Here is an 18,187-nt window from a genome sequence, read left to right as displayed (position 1 = left end):
ATATATAAAGAATGCCTAAAATTCAATAATAAAGACAAAAAATTTGAATAGATATTTCTCCAAAGAAAATATACAAATGGCCAATAGACAAATTAAAAGACTCTCTCTGCTAATGGTACTGTGAAAGTGATATTCCTATCCACTACTGGCAGCAAAGTAAATTGCTACAATTAATCTGTGGAAAAAGGATTTTATGGCAAAAGTTTTAAAAGATTTTAAAACAAATGTTTTGTGCCCTTTGACTTACGTCATGTAATTTCTGGAAATCACCTAAAGAAACGATAAAAAATATGGGAAAATATATATACATATATAATGTTGCCACAATGTAATTGGGGGTAAAACTGGATGCAACCTATATGTTTGAGAATATGGGAACCATTATATTCTCAAAATCTAAGCATGGACTATTATACATTCCTTGATAATGCTGATAATGGTATGAAAATATAACAGAAAATGTGTATTCTAAGAGACTAAAACAAAATTCAATATTAACTCCTAATTATATTTATCTAAGACATATATATAACAGCAAATTTATAAAACTAAAAGATGATAATTATCTTAGTGTGGCTGAATTATGGGTATTCTTCTCAAACCTTCTTATAGAGTAGTCAATAATATTTTCATAAAGAAATAAGGATACTTTTACCTTATCCCAGAAATCGATCAAAGCTGTAAAGTCCCATTTCTTAGAATATGCCACATTGTATTTCAGAATAGCATCCTGTGGAAAATGGAGAAACAAAACGTCATGTTATGGACAAGTGAATGACCCATGAAGAGCCTGTCTCTTATGAACTACCTCCAGTACATTTCATAATGTTAGACAAGCTTCCTACAACCTCCCCCTGCTACTGATATGGACATCAGTAGCTACAGACAAACAGAATGAATACTAATTTATTATTCACTTAAAAAAATGAGATTAGAAAGGTCAAGTAATAGGTGAAAAAACACAATTACACCCTAAAGCATGCATTCTAAATAGGGTGATATACTCCAAATAGACAAAAATTGGATCTTGAGGGATAAAAAATGAACTTAGATATCACAATTGTTGGTGGTCCTTGAAAGCGTCACCTTATATATACACAGAGATACATAGTGTATTTGTAGTATGAAAATTTCATGGGTCAGTTAACAGGGTTGAGGTATAAATTTTTTTTGTAAAAAACAAAAATTGAAAATTTCATGGGGACAAGGAGATTAGGAAAAAATATTTAAAAATTGTCTTTTTTCCTTTACTATAAGGTATTTTTATACAATATATATACATAATTATCTTCCTCTAGCAGTTCACATAAATTACACATTTATGTAGAATGAAAAGTCAAAATACGCCATCTACTGGTGTAGTTTTTTAACTGTTTGCATAGGCAATACTATATATCTGGTTTCCGAGTCAGGTATGCAGAAGACAATCCATTAGATGTGCAGAAAGAACTATTTATTTATAATTATCTTTTATCTCATCCTTTTAAATATCTACTTTGGTCTTATTTTATACTGTACATATTACATTAATAAAGTAAAAGATATGCAGAATTTATAAACAACTATTTATCTTGGTAATACACACTGAAAATTTTTTTTTTTTTTTTTTTTTTTTTTTTTTTTGAGACGGAGTCTGGCTCTGTCGCCCAGGCTGGAGTGCGGTGGCCGGATCTCAGCTCACTGCAAGCTCCGCCTCCCGGGTTCACGTCATTCTCCTGCCTCAGCCTCCGAGTAGCTGGGACTACAGGCGCCCGCCACCTCGCCCGGCTAGTTTTTTGTATTCTTTAGTAGAGACGGGGTTTCACCGTATTAGCCAGGGTGGTCTCGATTTCCTGACCTTGTGATCCGCCCGTCTCGGCCTCCCAAAGTGCTGGGATTACAGGCTTGAGCCACCGCGCCCGGCTGAAAATTTTTTTTACTGAGGTACACAAGTCTGAAAACCACTCTGTTAGATTATTACTATAAATCTTTCAAATTTCATTATCATTGAATAAGTTTTTAAAAAATTAATACTCTGTCAAAGCTTCCTGAATAGTACTTTATGCCATACTAAGTATCTAGGTTAAAAGATGAGCCAACAAAACGTGTCTTATTTACTTGGAATCAAGGGACATCCAAATTCCTTAAGAAAAGAAAAAGAAAAATCATCCATAAAATAAGATAGCAAGAAAGAGTCTTTATTTTTCGCTTACAAGCCATAACATAACATTTTCTATTAAGAATTAAGAGATTTTAGGCTGAGTGCGTTGGCTCACGCCTGTAATCCCAGCACTTTGGGAGGCCGAGGCAGGTGGATCACGAGGTCAGGAAATGGAGACCATCCTGGCCGACATGGTGAAATCCCGTCTCTACCAAAAATACAAAAATTAGCTGGGCATGGTGGTGTATGCTTGTAATTCCAGCTACTAGGGAGGCTGAGGCAGGAGCATCACTTGAACCAGGGAGTCAGATGTTGCAGTGAGCCGAGGTCGCACCACTGCACTCCAGTCTGGGCAACAGAGTGAGACTCAGTCTCCAAAAAAAAATAAAAAAGAAGACTTAAGAGATTTTGGCCTGCACGGTGGCTCATAGCACACTTTGGGAGGGCGAGGTAGGTGGATCGCTTGAGTCCAGGAGTTCGAGACTAGCGTGGGCAACATGACAAGACCCCTAGAAAAAAATACAAAAATTAACCAGGCATGTTGGTGCATGCCTGTAGTCCCAGCTATTTGGGGGGCTGAGGTGGGAGGATTGCCTGAGCCCAGGATGTTGAGGTTGCAGTGAGCTGAGATTGCACTACTGCACTCCAGCCTGGGTGACACAGCAAGATCCTGTGTCAAAAAAAAAAAAAAAAGAAAGAAAGAAAAAAAAAAAAATTAGATTTTAAGGATTTTTTTTTCTAATCACTGGTATCTAATTTCAGAACCTCACAAAGTATTAAATAGAAACGTGTATCAATAGGTGAATGAATAAAAAATGCATATACTGGAGCAAACTACCAATATACTGAACAACACGGATGAATCTCAAAAATCTTCATTTTGAGGGAATGAAGTCAGACATACCTACTATGATTCCATTCATGCAGAATGTAACTATAGTGAAAAAGAACAGATTAGTAGTTGCCTGGGGCCAGAGCAGAAAGCGGAATGGACTGCAAAGTGGGGAGAGGAACCTTTGGGGATGATACAAACATTCTGTATCTTGATTATAACGGAGCTTCATGGGTATGTGTAAACGTCAAAACTTATCACATGACACACTTTAAAAGGATAAACTTTCTTATCCATACGTTATTATTCTTCAAAGTTGGTAAGGAAAAAATTTTAAATAGCAATTGCATTCTAATTCTTCACTGTAATTCTCTAATTCTTTTAGTGTTTCATAATTAGCATTAAGCTCTGGCTTGTATTTATTTTCACTTCAGTCTTCAAGTCTCAAAAGTAGTCTATTATGAGGTCGCCTGTCATTAGAAAAACTGGATACTACTCTGTACTCTTGAGTTATCAACTACTGAATAAGTTCTTTTTAGTTCCTAATTCACAATAAGCACAAAAAATTCTTTATGTGCAAATTATCACACACATTATTTATATAAGTACTACTGTACTTACATGTAAAATCAACTTTTGAGGACATTATTACTTTTTAAAATTCTGAATGTCTCTAACCCCTCTAAATCCAACATCAAATGATATATGAACAGCAAAAGGATCATTATATTCAATCAGAGGGATTTAATGTTTCCCTCTTCCTCTCTCAAAGTATTCTTTCAGCGAAGGAAACAATTACCATAAGCAGATAGAAAAATATCTTGATGGATTACTCTGTTCTATTGAATCTACCATGAGAGAAACGCAAAAAGGAAATTCAGATTAAAGCAATTACCCCCCCTTCCTGAAATAATCATGGTGCACCAAGGAATTGCTAGAGAGGTAAGAAGATTGTGTAATTTAGAACACTATAGTTAATCTTTCATTTATTTTTTTTTTTGAGACGGAGTCTTCGCTCTGTTGCCCAGGCTGGAATGTAGTGGCCGGATCTCAGCTCACTGCAAGCTCCACCTCCCGGGTTCACGCCATTCTCCTGCCTCAGCCTCCCAAGAAGCTGGGACTACAGGTGCCCACCACCACGCCTGGCTAATTTTTTTGTATTTTTTAGTAGACGGAGGGTTTCACCGTGTTAGCAAGGATGGTCTCGATCTCCTGACCTTGTGATTCACCTGCCTTGGCCTCCCAAAGTGCTGGGATTACAGGCGTGAGCCACCACGCCCAGGTGCCTTTTCTTTTTTTTTTTTTTTTTTAAGATGGAGTTTCGCTCTTTGTTGCCCAGGTTGGAGTGCAGTGGCGTGATCTTGGCTCACTGCAACCTCCACCTCCTGGGTTCAAGCGATTCTCCTGTCTCAGCCTCCCGAGTAGCTGGGAGGCATCCACCACCACGCCCGGCTAATTTCTGTATTTTTAGTAGAGTTGAGGTTTCACCATGTTGGCCAGGATGGTCTCGAAATCCTGACCTCTGGTGATCCACCCGCCTCGGCCTCCCAAAGTGCTGGGATTACAGGCCTAAGCCACTGCTCCTGGCCTCACTATAATTATTCTATTTGCATTTGAAGAAATATAAAATTCTTAAAACAGCCTCTGTTTAGAAAATAAAATAAAGAACCTAAGATAGTATTCTTCAAATGGACTCTGGGTAATAATATTCCTGGGTTGCCTGCTCCTATGTGAGTTTATAATTTTGTTTTTAGAAAATAACAGCCAAATGACAACATGTTGTAGAAATGAAGGCTGGTACAATTAATAGACAAAAATAGTGAAAAGACTGAGCTGTCCTTCTATACACCACAGTACAGGTATGTTAAATTCTAAAGAACCTTGGTCCAGATGTGGTAATGACATGCCTGTAATCCCAGTATTTTGGGAGGACAAGGCAGGTGGAGCACTTGAGCTCAGGAATTTGAGACTAGCATGGGTAACATGGCAAGACCCAGTATCTCAGTCAAAAAATATAAAAAATTAGTCCAGTGTGGTGCCATGCGCCTGTGGCACGTGCCTGTAACATTATACTAAAACTAAGTAAACTCTAGCAGAACTTGAGATTTTTTTCCAGCGACTCAGGAGGCTGAGGCACAAGAATTGCTTGAGCCAGTGAGGTGTAGGTTGCAGTGAGCTGAGATCGCGCCACTGCAATCTGATGTTCTATATAAGGATCCCATCTTTGTTTCCACCAACATCCATCAACTGTTCATGATTAGTAGGAAAAGTAATAATTGCAAAATAATTTCTTCTTTATGTAGGATTTTAAAGAATTTCTCAGCAAACTATTTTGGGGTTTGGATCAGTGGTTTGAAAATTTCTGTGCAAAGAAAGGAATAACAACTACAAATTGTTTTCACTGTGATAATAAATACAAATCAAACAATGGTTCATTATACCTGAAATTAAAAAAAAAAAAAAAAAATCAGGCCAGGCACGGTGGCTCACACCTGTAATCCCAGCACTTTGGGAGGCCGAGGCGGGTAGATCACGAGATCAGGAGATGGAGACCATCCTGGCTAACACGGTGAAACCCTGTCTCTACTAAAAATACAAAAAATTAGCCAGGCTTGGTGGCGGGTGCCTGTAGTCCCAGCTATTCAGGAGGCTGAAGCAGGAGAGTGGCATGAACCCAGGAGGCAGAGCTTGCAGTGAGTCGAGATTGCGCCACTGCACTCCAGACCGGGCAACAGAGCGAGACTCTGTCTCAAAAAAAAAAAAAAAAATTCAAACTGATGTATCTGTACAAGCACTACAGATATAAGGAGTTAGCTAGGAGCAGTGACTCATGCCTATAATTCCAGCCAGCACTTTGGGAGGCCAAGGCCAGGTAGATCACTTGAATCCAGGAGTTGGAGACCAGCCTAGGGAACACAGAGAAACCCTGTCTCTACAAATAAATAAAATAAACAAAATTAGTCTGGACATGGTGGCATGCACCTGTAGTCCCCGCTACTCAGGAGGCTGAGATGAGAGGATCACTTGAGCCTTGGAAGCAGAGGTTGCAGTGAGCTGTGATCGCACCACTGCACTCCACCCTAGGTGATGGACTGAGACTCAGTCTCAAATTAAAAAAAAAAAAAAAAAGTATAAGGAGTTTATATTTAGTTTTATGTTTGTATACACATAATTAACATTATACTAAAACTAAGTAAACTCTAGCAGAACTTGAGATTTTCTCCATTTGAAGAGTTTGCTTTTTGTAGTTGTGAGCCGTGAGTGGTTAGTGTATTGTTGGTATTGCGGAAGGCAGGGTTGATCCCTCACTTGCTTGATACTTGCATTCAAGAGAATCTAAATTGTGTTGCGGAAGGGACTGACTGTACTCAAGGCTAACTTGAAGTATTAAAATAAGGCTGCCCCTAAAACCTTCTTAGTCACACAGGATCACTGTAACCAAAACAGTGTATGTTCCAGCTGCAGAGAGCAGACTGCTCTCAGCTTGCACAGCGCCTTAGGATTGGGAAGAATATATGGATAGGGAATGGGGTAGAGAAAGAAAGATGGAAATGCTGTCATCCAGGTGGCTTTAGGGTCCTAAGGAGTGGAGAAAGACGGCACTGGGGATGTCTTCACGGATCTGTGTAGGAGTTCCTTGTAGATAAATTACTGATCCCCCATCTACTATTCCCAGTATGTAATGGCTGAATTAATATGTAATCAACTACATTGTATCTAAAGCCTTAGAACCAGTCAGGTGCTCCCCCCACCTAATACCATTTCTTACCCTGTAATCCTACCTGATCTTTAACAAACCATTAATAATTCTAAGAATAATCTCTATTTTGTTGTGCTTTTTGTAACTGTTTTAAATAAATCAATTGCACTGTAAAAAAATAAATAAAATAAAGAGTCTGCTTTTTTTTTTTTTTTTAAAGAGCCCATTAGAAGATTGAGAAACACTGTCCCCAAGGAACAAAGTCTTCAAAATACATTATGGTATAACATATCAATGCTTTCCAAGTAAAGGAAAAAAACAGGAGCTACAGAAATGTATAGAAAGTTTAACAATAACTTGCAAGTGAGGAAAGAGAGAGACCCTCTCATATTGTTTTATATTCAGTACCTGTTTTAAGAAAAAAACAATGAAGTAAAACCACAGACAGGCAGCCCGGCACCAGGCCCGGAACCAGGCCTGGGTCTGCCTGGCCTAAACCCAGTAGTTAAAAATCAACTCATGACTTACAAATCGATGTTCCTGACATTGTACAGAAGAACACTGTGAAACTCCCAGCCCTGTCCTGTTTCTCTCTGACCACCGGTGCATGCAGCCCCATCACATACCCTCTGCTTGCTCAAATCAATCACGACCCTTTCATGCGAAATCTTTAGTGTTGTGAGCCCTTAAAAGGGACATAAATTGTGCACTCAGAGAGCTCGGATTTTAAGGCAGTAGCTTGCCTATGCTCCCAGCTGAACAAAGCCCTTCCTTCTACAACTCCGTGTCTGAGAGGTTTTGTCTGCGGCTCGTCCTGCTATATTTCTTGGTTCCCTGACCAGGAAGTGAGGTAACTGATGGATGGATGGCGGAGGCAGCCCCTTAGGCGGCTTAGGCCTGCCCTGTGGAGCATCCCCGTGGCAGACTCCCGCTAGTCTGAATGAGGCGATCCAAAGAGCACTCCCGGGTAGGCAATTGCCCCGGTGGAATGCTTCGCCAGAGCAGCGTGTAGCAGGCTTCTGTGGAGGATTAACACAGTGTCTGAACACCGGGAAGGAACTGGCACTTCGAGTCTGGACATCTGAAACTTGGTAAGACTAGTCTTTGGAACTTGCCCACTCCATCTGAGTGGAAGTGTGGCCTGGTCACCCACAGTGTGCCTGTACTGGCACTTTTGTTTTGGTTTTGACTTGACTTGGTAAGGCTAGTCTTTGGAACTTGCCCACTCCATCTGAGTGTAAGCGTGGCCTGGTCTGATCACCCACGGTGTGCCTGTATTGGAACTTTTGTTCTGGTTTTGACTTGACTTGAATTGCTGGATACTTTGATTTTGGTTTTGACTTGGCTTAGATTTCTTGGTACTTGGATTTTGGATTTTGTGGTATTCTGATTTTGGTTTGGTATAAACAATAAAAGTGTGTGTGTGTGCCCTCTTTATCTGTTCTTTGTTTTGTGGTGAGTGTGTGTTGTGAGTGTGGTATTTTGTCTTGAGACAACATGGGTCAGGCGCAAAATAAGCCCACCCCACTAGGAACTATGTTGAAAAATTTTAAGAAAGAAAAAAAAAGGGAGGAGGCAGAATTTATATAAAAAGAATGTTATATGGTAAATTCTTGTCCTGAAATAAATTAACTGGTTATTAAAAAAAAAAAAAGTTTGTAGTAAGTCAAAAAGTTGAGACATGTCAAAAGATTGTGAAAGTCATGAAAAAAAGGTTATAAAAAAGTTTATGCAAAAAAGTCATATAATTTAAAAGTAATAAGGCCTCCTGAGTACAGTTATGTACAAGGTATATTAAAAAAGTAAAATACACCTTTAATAAAAAGATTATAAGGAGGCATAAGAATGTGGATTTTTATCTACATTAAAAGGTTAAAAAACTGTTTTAAAAGTTTAAGCAAGTTTTAAAACGTTAATTGTAAAGAAAATTCTGTGTGTAAACACATTAGCTAAAGTTAAAAAGGTATCATCCAGGTTTTTCTGTGAACTAGACATTAAAGTAAAAATGCAACAGGTTTTTCTTAAAACATCAACCCTGCTCTTTAACAAAAATTAATTAAAAAAAAAAAAAAAAAAAAAAAAAAAATAAGGTTTTAAAAAGAGGTCGTATAAAATCTTACCTTATGGTCAAACATGAAAAAATTGGATAAATACATCTACAAGTTTATCTAAAACATTAATAACACACTAATAAAGGTAAAATTTAGCTTTACCTGCGTATAAAAAACTGGTATAAAAATCATACAAAAGCATTATTAAATATAAAATGGTATTTAGCTTTTTTTGGTCTAAAACTAGTAAAAATAGGTGCTAAAGGAAACATTCATTTTACTAGAAGATCATAGAAGTTAAAGACTTAAACTTTGGCAATTAAGACAGCATACCAAGATGCAAATGCCTGATTGAAATGGATCAAATATTCCATCTGCACATTAAACAAAAGCAATTGTTATGCTTGTGCACATGGCAGGCCAGAGGCCCTGACTGTCCCCTTCCACTAAGGTGGTCCTCCAGTCGACCAGGCGTGGGCTGCATGGTAGCTCTTTTCCAGGATTCTACAGCCTGGAGTAATAAGTCATGCCAAGCTCTCTCTGCTATATCCCAGAGTCCCTGCAGGTCAGCCCCCGAGGGCCATCCAGCTTCCCCCAACACTAAGTCCACTTCGTGTCTCTCATGGCAGGGAGCAAACTTAGCATTACTTGGAGACCTGAAGGGATGCAGTGAGCTTAAGAATTTTCAAGAGCTTATCAGTCAGCCCTTGTTCATCCCTGAGCGGATGTGTGGTGATATTGTGGTGGACCTTTACTGGGCACTCTGCCAAATAATTAGAGTGGCATTTGTGCTTTAGTTCATTTGGCTATCCCTTTCACCCTGGCATTTCATCAACAAGAGAAAAATAATAATAATAATAATACATTGTAAAGTTGAGAGAAGCCCCTTATAGATCTTTCAACTCTCACATCTATTTAAATGCAACTGCAGCCCCGCAAGAAATACCAGATCAATTTAAAGCTTGAAATTAAATAGTTACAGGATTTAAGTCAATATTTTGGTAAATGACAGTCAATAAAAATGTAGATTAGATAAACTACATCTATTACAACCAACAATGAGTTTTCATGAGTTAAAAGAAAACTCATGTCGGCCGCAGCCCTGAGGCTACCTGACCTGACAAAACTCTTTACACTCTGTGTGTGTGTGGCGGGGGGGGAAATGGCAGTTGGAGTTTTAACCCAGACTGTAGGGCCCTGGCCAAGGCCAGTGGCCTATCTCTCAAAACAACTAGATGGGGTTTCCAAAGGCTGGCCCCCATGTCCAAGGGCCCTGGCAGCAACAGCCCTGTCAGCACAAGAAGCAGATAAGCTAACTCTTAGGCAAAACCTAAAGTCCCCCCATGCTGTGGTAATTTTAATAAATACCAAAGGACACTATTAGCTAATAAATGCCAGACTAGATACCAAAACTTGCTCTGTAAAAATCCCCGCATAATCATCTAAGTTTGCAACACCCTAAACCCCGCCACCTTGCTCCTGGTATCAGAGAGCCCAGTTAAACATAACTGTGTAAAAGTATTGGACTCAGTTTATTCTAGTGGGCTCAACCTCCGAGACCATCTTTAAATATCCAGTAGACTGGGAGCTGTACATGGATGGGAGCAGCTTCGCCAAGCCCTGCAAAGTGACTCTGAAAAAGATGATAAGCCCTGCTCTAGTCACACCTGGAAGCTGAATGGTCCACACATGGCCGAAACACAAGGAAACTCATCGCGGGACTCATTTTCCTTAAAATTTGGACTTGTACAGTAAGGACTTCAACTGACCTTCCTCAGACTCAGGGCTGTTCCCAGTATACAGACATCAAGTTACTGAAGTAGGACACAAGACTGCTACAGTCCTATTATTTTATGGTTATTATAAGTGTACCAGGACTCTAAAAGAAACTTGTTTATATAATGACACCCAGTACAAAGAATATAATCCACGAAGTGACCAGCCCGATGTGTGCTATGACCCCTCTGAACCTCTCATAATCAGAGTTTTTAAAATAAAATTAAGGAGTGGTCCTTTTCTAAGTGACACAGGTAAAGTAATAGCTTAAAAAAAAGAAAGAGGGGGGTCCCCAAAAATGTAAGCTTAAAATTTGACGCCTGGCCAGGTGTAGGGGCTCATGCCTGTAATCCTAGCACTTTGGGAGGCTGAGGCGGGCGGATCACAAGGTCAGGAGATCGAGACCACGGTGAAACCCCATCTCTACTAAAAATACAAAAAACTAGCCAGGCGAGGTGGTGGGCGCCTGTAGTCCCAGCTACTCGGGAGGCTGAGGCAGGAGAATGGCGTGAACCCGCGAGGCGGAGCTTGCAGTGAGCCGAGATCATACCACTGCACTCTAGCCTAGGGGACAGAGCGAGACTCCGTCTCAGAAAAAAAAAAAAAAAAAAATTGACACCTGTGCCGCTATGAATAATAAGCAGCATGGGATGGAATGCGGTTCTCTAGATTGGGAAAGAAAAGTTATACAGCAGAAAATAAGTATATCTGTCAAGAATTGTATTTATGTAAAATGTGTCAATACTGGTCTTGTGTCATTTGGGCTACTTGAAAAAAAATTAAAAAGATCCTGTTTGGCTCCAAAAAGGAAAAGTCAGCCCCTCCTGCATGAGTGGGAGCTACAACCCTTTGGAATTGGTAATCACAAACCCCTCAGACCCAAAATGAAAAAAAAAAAATACGTAACATTAGACATTAATGAAAAAGTACTAGATCCTAGCGTAAGCACCCTAATAAAAGGAGAGGTTCAAAGAGACTCTCCAGAACCAGTATTTCAGACTTTCTATGATGAATAAAATGTGCCAGTATCTGAGATTCCAGGAAAAACTAAGAATTCGTTTTTGCAATTAGCCGAACATGTAGCCCAGTCTCTAAAAGTCACTTCATGTTATGTTTGTGGAGGAAGTCTAACAGGACATCAATGGCCACGGGACGCCCGAGAATTAGTTCCTACGGACCCAGCTCCTGATGAATTCCCGGCCCAAAAGAACCACCCTGACAATTTTTGGGTTCTAAAAGTCTCAATTATTAGACAGTATTGTATAGCTAGAGAAGAAAAAGAATTCACTCATCCTGTAGGGCAGCTTAGTTGTCTTGGGCAAAAGCTGTATAATAGTACCGCAAAAACAGTTACATGGTGGAGTTCCAATTATGCAAAAATAAATCCATTCAGTAAATTTCCAAGGTTGCAGACTGTCTGGGCCCACCCAGAATTCCACCAGGACTAGACTGCCCCCACCAGGTTATACTGGATAGGTAGACATAGAGCTTACGCTAAGCTGCCTGACCAGTGGACAGGTGGTTGCGTTATTGGCACCATTAAACCATCTTTCTTCTTACTGCCCATAAAAACAGGTGAACTTCTGGGCTTCCCAGTCTATGTTTCCCGTGAAAAACGAAGCATAGCCATAAATAATTAAAAACATGATGAATAGCCCCTGAAAAAATCATACAATACTATGGACCCGCCACTCGGGCACAAGATGGCTCATGGGGATATCAGACCCCTAATCTACATGCTCAACTGAATTATACGGTTATAAGCTGTTTCAGAAATTACTACTAATAAAACTGGTCAAGGTTTGACTATTATGGCCCAGCAAAAAAACAAAAAACCAACTCAGATAAAAAATGCTATCTATCAAAATAGATTGGCTCTCGACTACTTGCTAGCAACTAAAAAAGGGTCTACAAGAAATGTAACCTTACTAATTACTGTCTACACATAGATAACCAAAGGCAAGTAGTTAAAGACATAGTTTAACATATGACAAAACTGGCACATGTACCTGTGCAAGTGTGGCACGGACTTAATCTGAGAGCCATGCTTAAAAATTAGTTCCCAGCACTAAGAGAATTTAAAACTCATAATAAAAGTTATAATAGTAATAAAAACCTGCCTACTGCTCCTTTGTTTGCTACCTGTACTTCTTCAAATGATATAAAAGCTTCACTGCTGTTTGGACGAACGGAGGCAAGATGGCGCACTTCCAGGTTCTTCATCACCAACTTTTCCCGCGCGCGAAAATGCAGCTGGCGCCCGGGAAGGTGCAGACCAACCGGGCATGCACCAGGTGATGTCAATCCGAAGACACCAAGATTTACCTGGTCGCACCTACAGAACGCCCCCCGACACGCCCGTGTCCCGCCTATTGCCCTCCCACTCCTAGAAAAGCCGCTCCCGGCAGACGCCCCGTGCGGACTTCCCAGCCCCCCCACTCCTGTCGGGACTGCATTAGGAACTCCGCCCGAGAGCTCACCGGGCGACTCTGTCGGCCTCCTTTGCCGGAGGCCGACAGACCTCTCCCTACCCACCTTCTTCCCTGAAGCTAGGTGACCAAAAATAAATTTGAAGTTTTGCTCTTACCCTTGCCTACTCGCTGGTTCTTTTGTGCTTGCTCTGGTGGTCTTAGAAAACAAATCAATTGCTACCTTAGTTCAACAAAATGCTTCAGTGCAAGTGTACTATATGAATCACTATCAATCTATTGCACAAAAGACATGAGTAGCAAAATAAGAGTGAGAACTCCCACTAACAAAAAGTGTGAGTCTCAAAAGGGGGTAAATGAAGAAATAGACAGACCCTCTTGTATTGTTTTATGTTGTTTTATATTCAGTACCTGTTTTAAGAAAAAACAATGAAGTAAAACCAAAGACAGGCAGCCCGGCACCAGGCCCGCCTGGGTCTGCCTGGCCTAAACCCAGTAGTTAAAAATCAACTCATGACTTAGAAACTGATGTTCCTGACATTGTACAGAAGAATACTGTGAAACTCCCTGCCCTGTTCTGTTTCTCTGACCACCGGTGCATGCAGCCCCATCACATACCCTCTGCTTGCTCAAATCAATCACAACCCTTTCATGTGAAATCTTTAGTGTTGTGAGCCCTTAAAAGTGACATAAATTGTGCACTCGGAGAGCTCGGATTTTAAGGCAGTAGCTTGCCTATGCTCCCAGCTGAATAAAGCCCTTCCTTCTACAACTCGGTGTCTGAGAGGTTCTGTCTGTGGCTCACCCTGCTACACAACTCTCAGTAGAAAATATTAAGAAATCTGAGAAACTATACACAACAAATTAAGTCTCTGAAAGAAAATAAAACCCATTTTCATGGACGTATAAAAAATTCTATCACTGTCTATATTTATAAAAACATTAAAATTTTCATGGCTATAGTGCCCCCCAATATAAATATATATATACACATATATACACACACACTCATATTTTAGATATTAGAAAAACAATCTAATGGCTACCCTTGCAGTCTTAAATGAAATATAAATATATCAAAAATAAATTATTGCCAAAATATAAGATTAATAAATTATTAAACTGCTAGGAGCTACATTAAGAGCAATAAAACCCAGAATGCTTAACATATACTTTAATCATTAGGAAACTCAGCTTCCCTTTGGGCAAATATTGCTGAAGTCATAATTCTTTCCTGATTTACTTTTAAAGGTATTTCAGAAACACGATAATTTTAAAACAAAAAATAAAAGAGAAGCTTGGACTGAAGGAAATTGGATAGGGAATCAAGAAACAGAGGTATTATTCTTGGTTCTCCAAATTATTCCGTGTGGCTCCAGGCAAGTCATTTGCAACTCTCAGTTCTTCTCATTTCCTAGTAGAATGTCTCTAAGGAGCCTTCCTTAGTGCCAGGAAGTAAGCACTTTGCATCTAAAGAATGTTGCTACCTGAGTCTATTAAGACCAAAAAGTCTTTGAAAGAGGAGAGGCAGGGCCCATAAAGAGGCAAGAATGGTAAAAACAATATACCTTCAAGTTTTGGGGTCGTGTAAATTTGTTGAGAAGTGCAGTCTGAATGAGCTCCCACCGGCTCCCCGCAGTTCGCTCACCATTCTTTTGGAAAAAAGAAAAACATATGAGGAAGTTATTCTAAGTTCTTTTGCATCACAGAATCAAAGGTCAAACAAGCAAGTACCAAACCATTTTTCAGAGACTAAAAGAATCTCGGTTTTGTTCTTACCTCATCTTCTACTGGGTACAAATTTTGTTCTGAACAAGGCATTTTAACATGCTTGTTATCCCACGAATCTTTATAATGTGTTGGAAAAGGTTTAGGAACTTCTGCTGCTCGCAAAAGATCTACCTGAAATTGAGGGTAAACAAAATTGTCAGTGCATAAAAACTAAATTTATCTTCTATAAAATAATCCAAAGTAACCAAAGCAAATGCTGTAAAATAAAGACCAGCTCCCAGGCAAGAAATCACCAAAGAATCCTTCAGCTCTTCCCATTCCTCACCTCTATTTAATCAGGTTCCAAGTCACCAGACAGTACATATTCTAGCTCCATACCCCCTAGGAATCCTTCCTTGCCTCAGCTTTTACTAAGTGCTTCCTATCCTTCTGCCTAACTCCAGCTGTTGCTAGACACATCCAGCCCCCATAAAACCCTTACCCTCACTTTGGAATAACATTATCTTTCTAAGGAACTCCCAGGCTTCTAATGCTATAATGCCTATACTCTGATTATGTCATCCCGATTTTCATATACTTTCTTATCAAAACACTATTCATTCCAAATAAGTCTTAAACAACACTTAAAATTCCTTAAACATAGCAAATTCATTTTCATATCTACATCCCTGTATACATACAACTGTGGCCTCTCTTTTTAATACCACTACTACCAATTGCCACCTCCCCCACTATATCTGGTTAAATCTCTATTGTCACCTTCACAACTCTGCCAAATTTTCATTACCTTTACAAAGTCTTTAGAAATTTCAAAGTAGGCAGCTATTTATCTTGTTTTGTTAGATTATTATCATGCTAGAGCACACTTGTTTTCTTTCCCTCATTAGATCCCAAACTTCCTGAAAATAACCATATTAACTTTGTATTCTGAATATGTAAGCTAGAATCTGGCATGTATACATGTGTATGCACATACATGCAAATATATATGTACACACATATGCTACTATAGTAACTATTAAGTAAAAGTTTGAGGAAGTGTTACAGTAGGTAGCCAGTCAGACATGAGCAGGGCAGGACAGGACCCTTACCACCACCGGGAATGTCAGACAACCTTCAAGTGATGCACAGGCAGCCTTGAAACTGCTTCTCTAAAATAACTGGACGCAGCTGGTGCCAGGGAAAGGAATCACCCAATAGATAGAAAAATCTGAAATTGGTGATCAGCAGCTTCCTGTTAAGATCTTAGGAGTTGGGCAAGTCAGCCCCAGCATGTGTACTAGGAAGCAAAATGGCAAAGTTTAACTGGTATATGACCTTATAAGAACATTCGACTGGCAAGGGAAGAATACCTCAAGCGAGCATGTGTACAACTCCAGTAATCACACTGCGCATGCAGACAGCCCATCTCAAGGGAAGAATCAGGAGAGAAGGGGACATAACCCCCTGGAAGCATGCCAACATATAAAACCTCAAGTCAAAGGTCAAACTATGTACTTGATCTCTCAAGTCGCCTGCTTGGCCCTTTTCCAAGTGCATTTACTTTCTTTCATTCCTGCTCTAAAGCTTTTTAATGAACTTTCACTCATGCTCTAAAACTTGCCTTGGTTTCTCATTCTGCCTTATGCCCCTCAGTCAAATCCTTTCTTCTAAGGAGCTAGTATTAGCATTGCTGCAGACCCATACAGATTAGCCACTGGTAAGAGAAAGAGATTATGGTTTAAAGTTTAACATTATGCCTATTCTGGATATTATATATAAAAGAAATCATATAATATGTGGCCTTTTGTGTCTGGCCTTTTTCGCTTAGCATAATGTTTTCAAGAGTAATCCATGTGGTAGTATGTATGAGTACTTCACTGCAGAGTATAATCACATAAATAAATATATAATTTCACTTGTAATACGTTATGAATATGAGGAACATTGTGTTATGAGACCAGCTCAGATTTAGTTTATCTGGTAAACTTAGGTAAGGCTTCCTTGAGGAATGGTAACTGAGCTTAACTCTAAAGGCTAAAAAATTAACAAGGAAAAAGGTGAAACAAAAATAAAATTCTAAGCCCCCCAACCAACTGAATGGACCCCTCCCTCAGTCAAGGGCATTCTAAAGCAAACCCAAAACACTAGTTCAGGCCATGATGGGAACAGGTGGTTGGACGTGCTTCATTATACCTTCCTCCCTTTGAAATTTAGACATGACTGACCGGCATTAACATTAAAACAGCTACCTTAAGACTGACAAGGCAGACTCTTTATAGCAATTAAGATACCAACATGACAGATACCAGGCCCTGAAAGAAACAGAAATACTTTACTCCAAAATATATATTCCTTTGAAATATTTTGAAATAGCCCTGCTAAACTGTCTCTTACGGGGAAAATCTACATTTTGTAGCGCAAGGGTCCCAAACCCCCCGGAATGCAGACAGGCATGGACTAGCAGTTTATGGCCTGTTAGGAACCAGGCCACATAGCAGGAGGCGAAAGAGGATGACCTCTGCCTCCTGTCAGGTCAGTGGCAACATCAGATTCTCATAAGGGCAAGAAGCCTATTATGAACTGCACATGTGAGGGATCTAAGCTGCACACTCCTTATGAGAATCTAACTAATGCCTGATGATCTGAGGTGGAATAGTTTAATTCTGAAACCATCCCCCAACCCATGGAAAAATGGTCTTCCATAAAACTGGTCCTGGTGCCAAAAATTTGGGGACTGCTGCTGTAGAGAATCCCCTTCCCTTTCCAGGTTTTCCCTGATCCAGTCCAGGAGAGAAGTAATGAAGTGTCTGATAAGAGCTCTGAAGCCTGTTATCTACAAGCATCATCTGCACGATAAAACCTTGGTCTTTAGAAACCCTTCTTAACCCAGACATTCCTTTCTATTGATTCCAGGTCTTTAGATAATAACTCTCTTAACCAACTGCCAAGCAGAGAATCTATGACCTGGAAGCCCCTTTCGAGTTGCCCTGCCTGCTGGACCAAATCAATATGCATCTTACATGTATTGAGTGATGTCTTATACCTCTCTCATACATATAAAACCAACCTGTAGCCTGACTACCTTGGGCACACATACTCAGGATCTCCTGGGGCTGTGTCACAGGCCATAGGTCACTCATATTTGGCTTAGAATAAATTTCTTTAAATATTTTACAGAGTTTGACTCTATTCATCAACATTCCTTAAAAAGGGAACAACTATGGAAAAAAGACTGTCAAACAGGCAGCTTCATAAAAACATCTGCTGAGACCGAGCAGGGAGCTCTCTTACGGGCCTGCTGGGGTGCCCTCAAGCAAGGAAATAAAAGAAAATCTCAAGTCCTTTTGTTAGGAATAATGCTCAAAATCCTAAGGAAATTGAACACTCAAATAAAGGATCCTTAGCAAAGCAATTTTACTTCTGCGCAGGAGTGCCTCCTTGGCCAGTCGCCATGAGAGCACACCTGAACAAAGGGGCGCAAGAGCCTTTACTCCTAACGCAAGTCCTGCCTCTGTACCCTTTCCCTGTTGGCTGGGGTTGGGTCGT

At 40.0% G+C, this 18,187-nt stretch overlaps 1 protein-coding gene across 5 annotated transcripts in view; it reads right to left on the bottom strand.

Annotated features, from left to right (window-relative positions):
- PARG (poly(ADP-ribose) glycohydrolase) overlaps positions 1-18,187 on the bottom strand; it is a 138,287-nt gene that overhangs the window by 103,847 nt on the left and 16,253 nt on the right. For all 5 annotated transcript variants that reach the window (XM_017859835.1, XM_017859832.1, XM_017859833.1 and 2 more), the window contains 3 exons: positions 14,708-14,830; positions 14,497-14,580; positions 656-730 (listed from right to left, as the gene is read on the bottom strand). In XM_017859835.1, the coding sequence (XP_017715324.1) occupies positions 656-730; positions 14,497-14,580; positions 14,708-14,830 (282 nt within the window). The remainder of the gene's footprint in view (positions 1-655; positions 731-14,496; positions 14,581-14,707; positions 14,831-18,187) is intronic.

Source organism: Rhinopithecus bieti, unplaced genomic scaffold (assembly GCF_001698545.2).
Source record: "Rhinopithecus bieti isolate Rb0 unplaced genomic scaffold, ASM169854v2 scaffold_52893, whole genome shotgun sequence".
Classification (NCBI taxonomy): domain Eukaryota; kingdom Metazoa; phylum Chordata; class Mammalia; order Primates; family Cercopithecidae; genus Rhinopithecus; species Rhinopithecus bieti.
The sequence above is the reverse complement of the archived record's forward strand: the minus strand, read 5'-3'. Positions and strand labels throughout refer to the sequence as shown.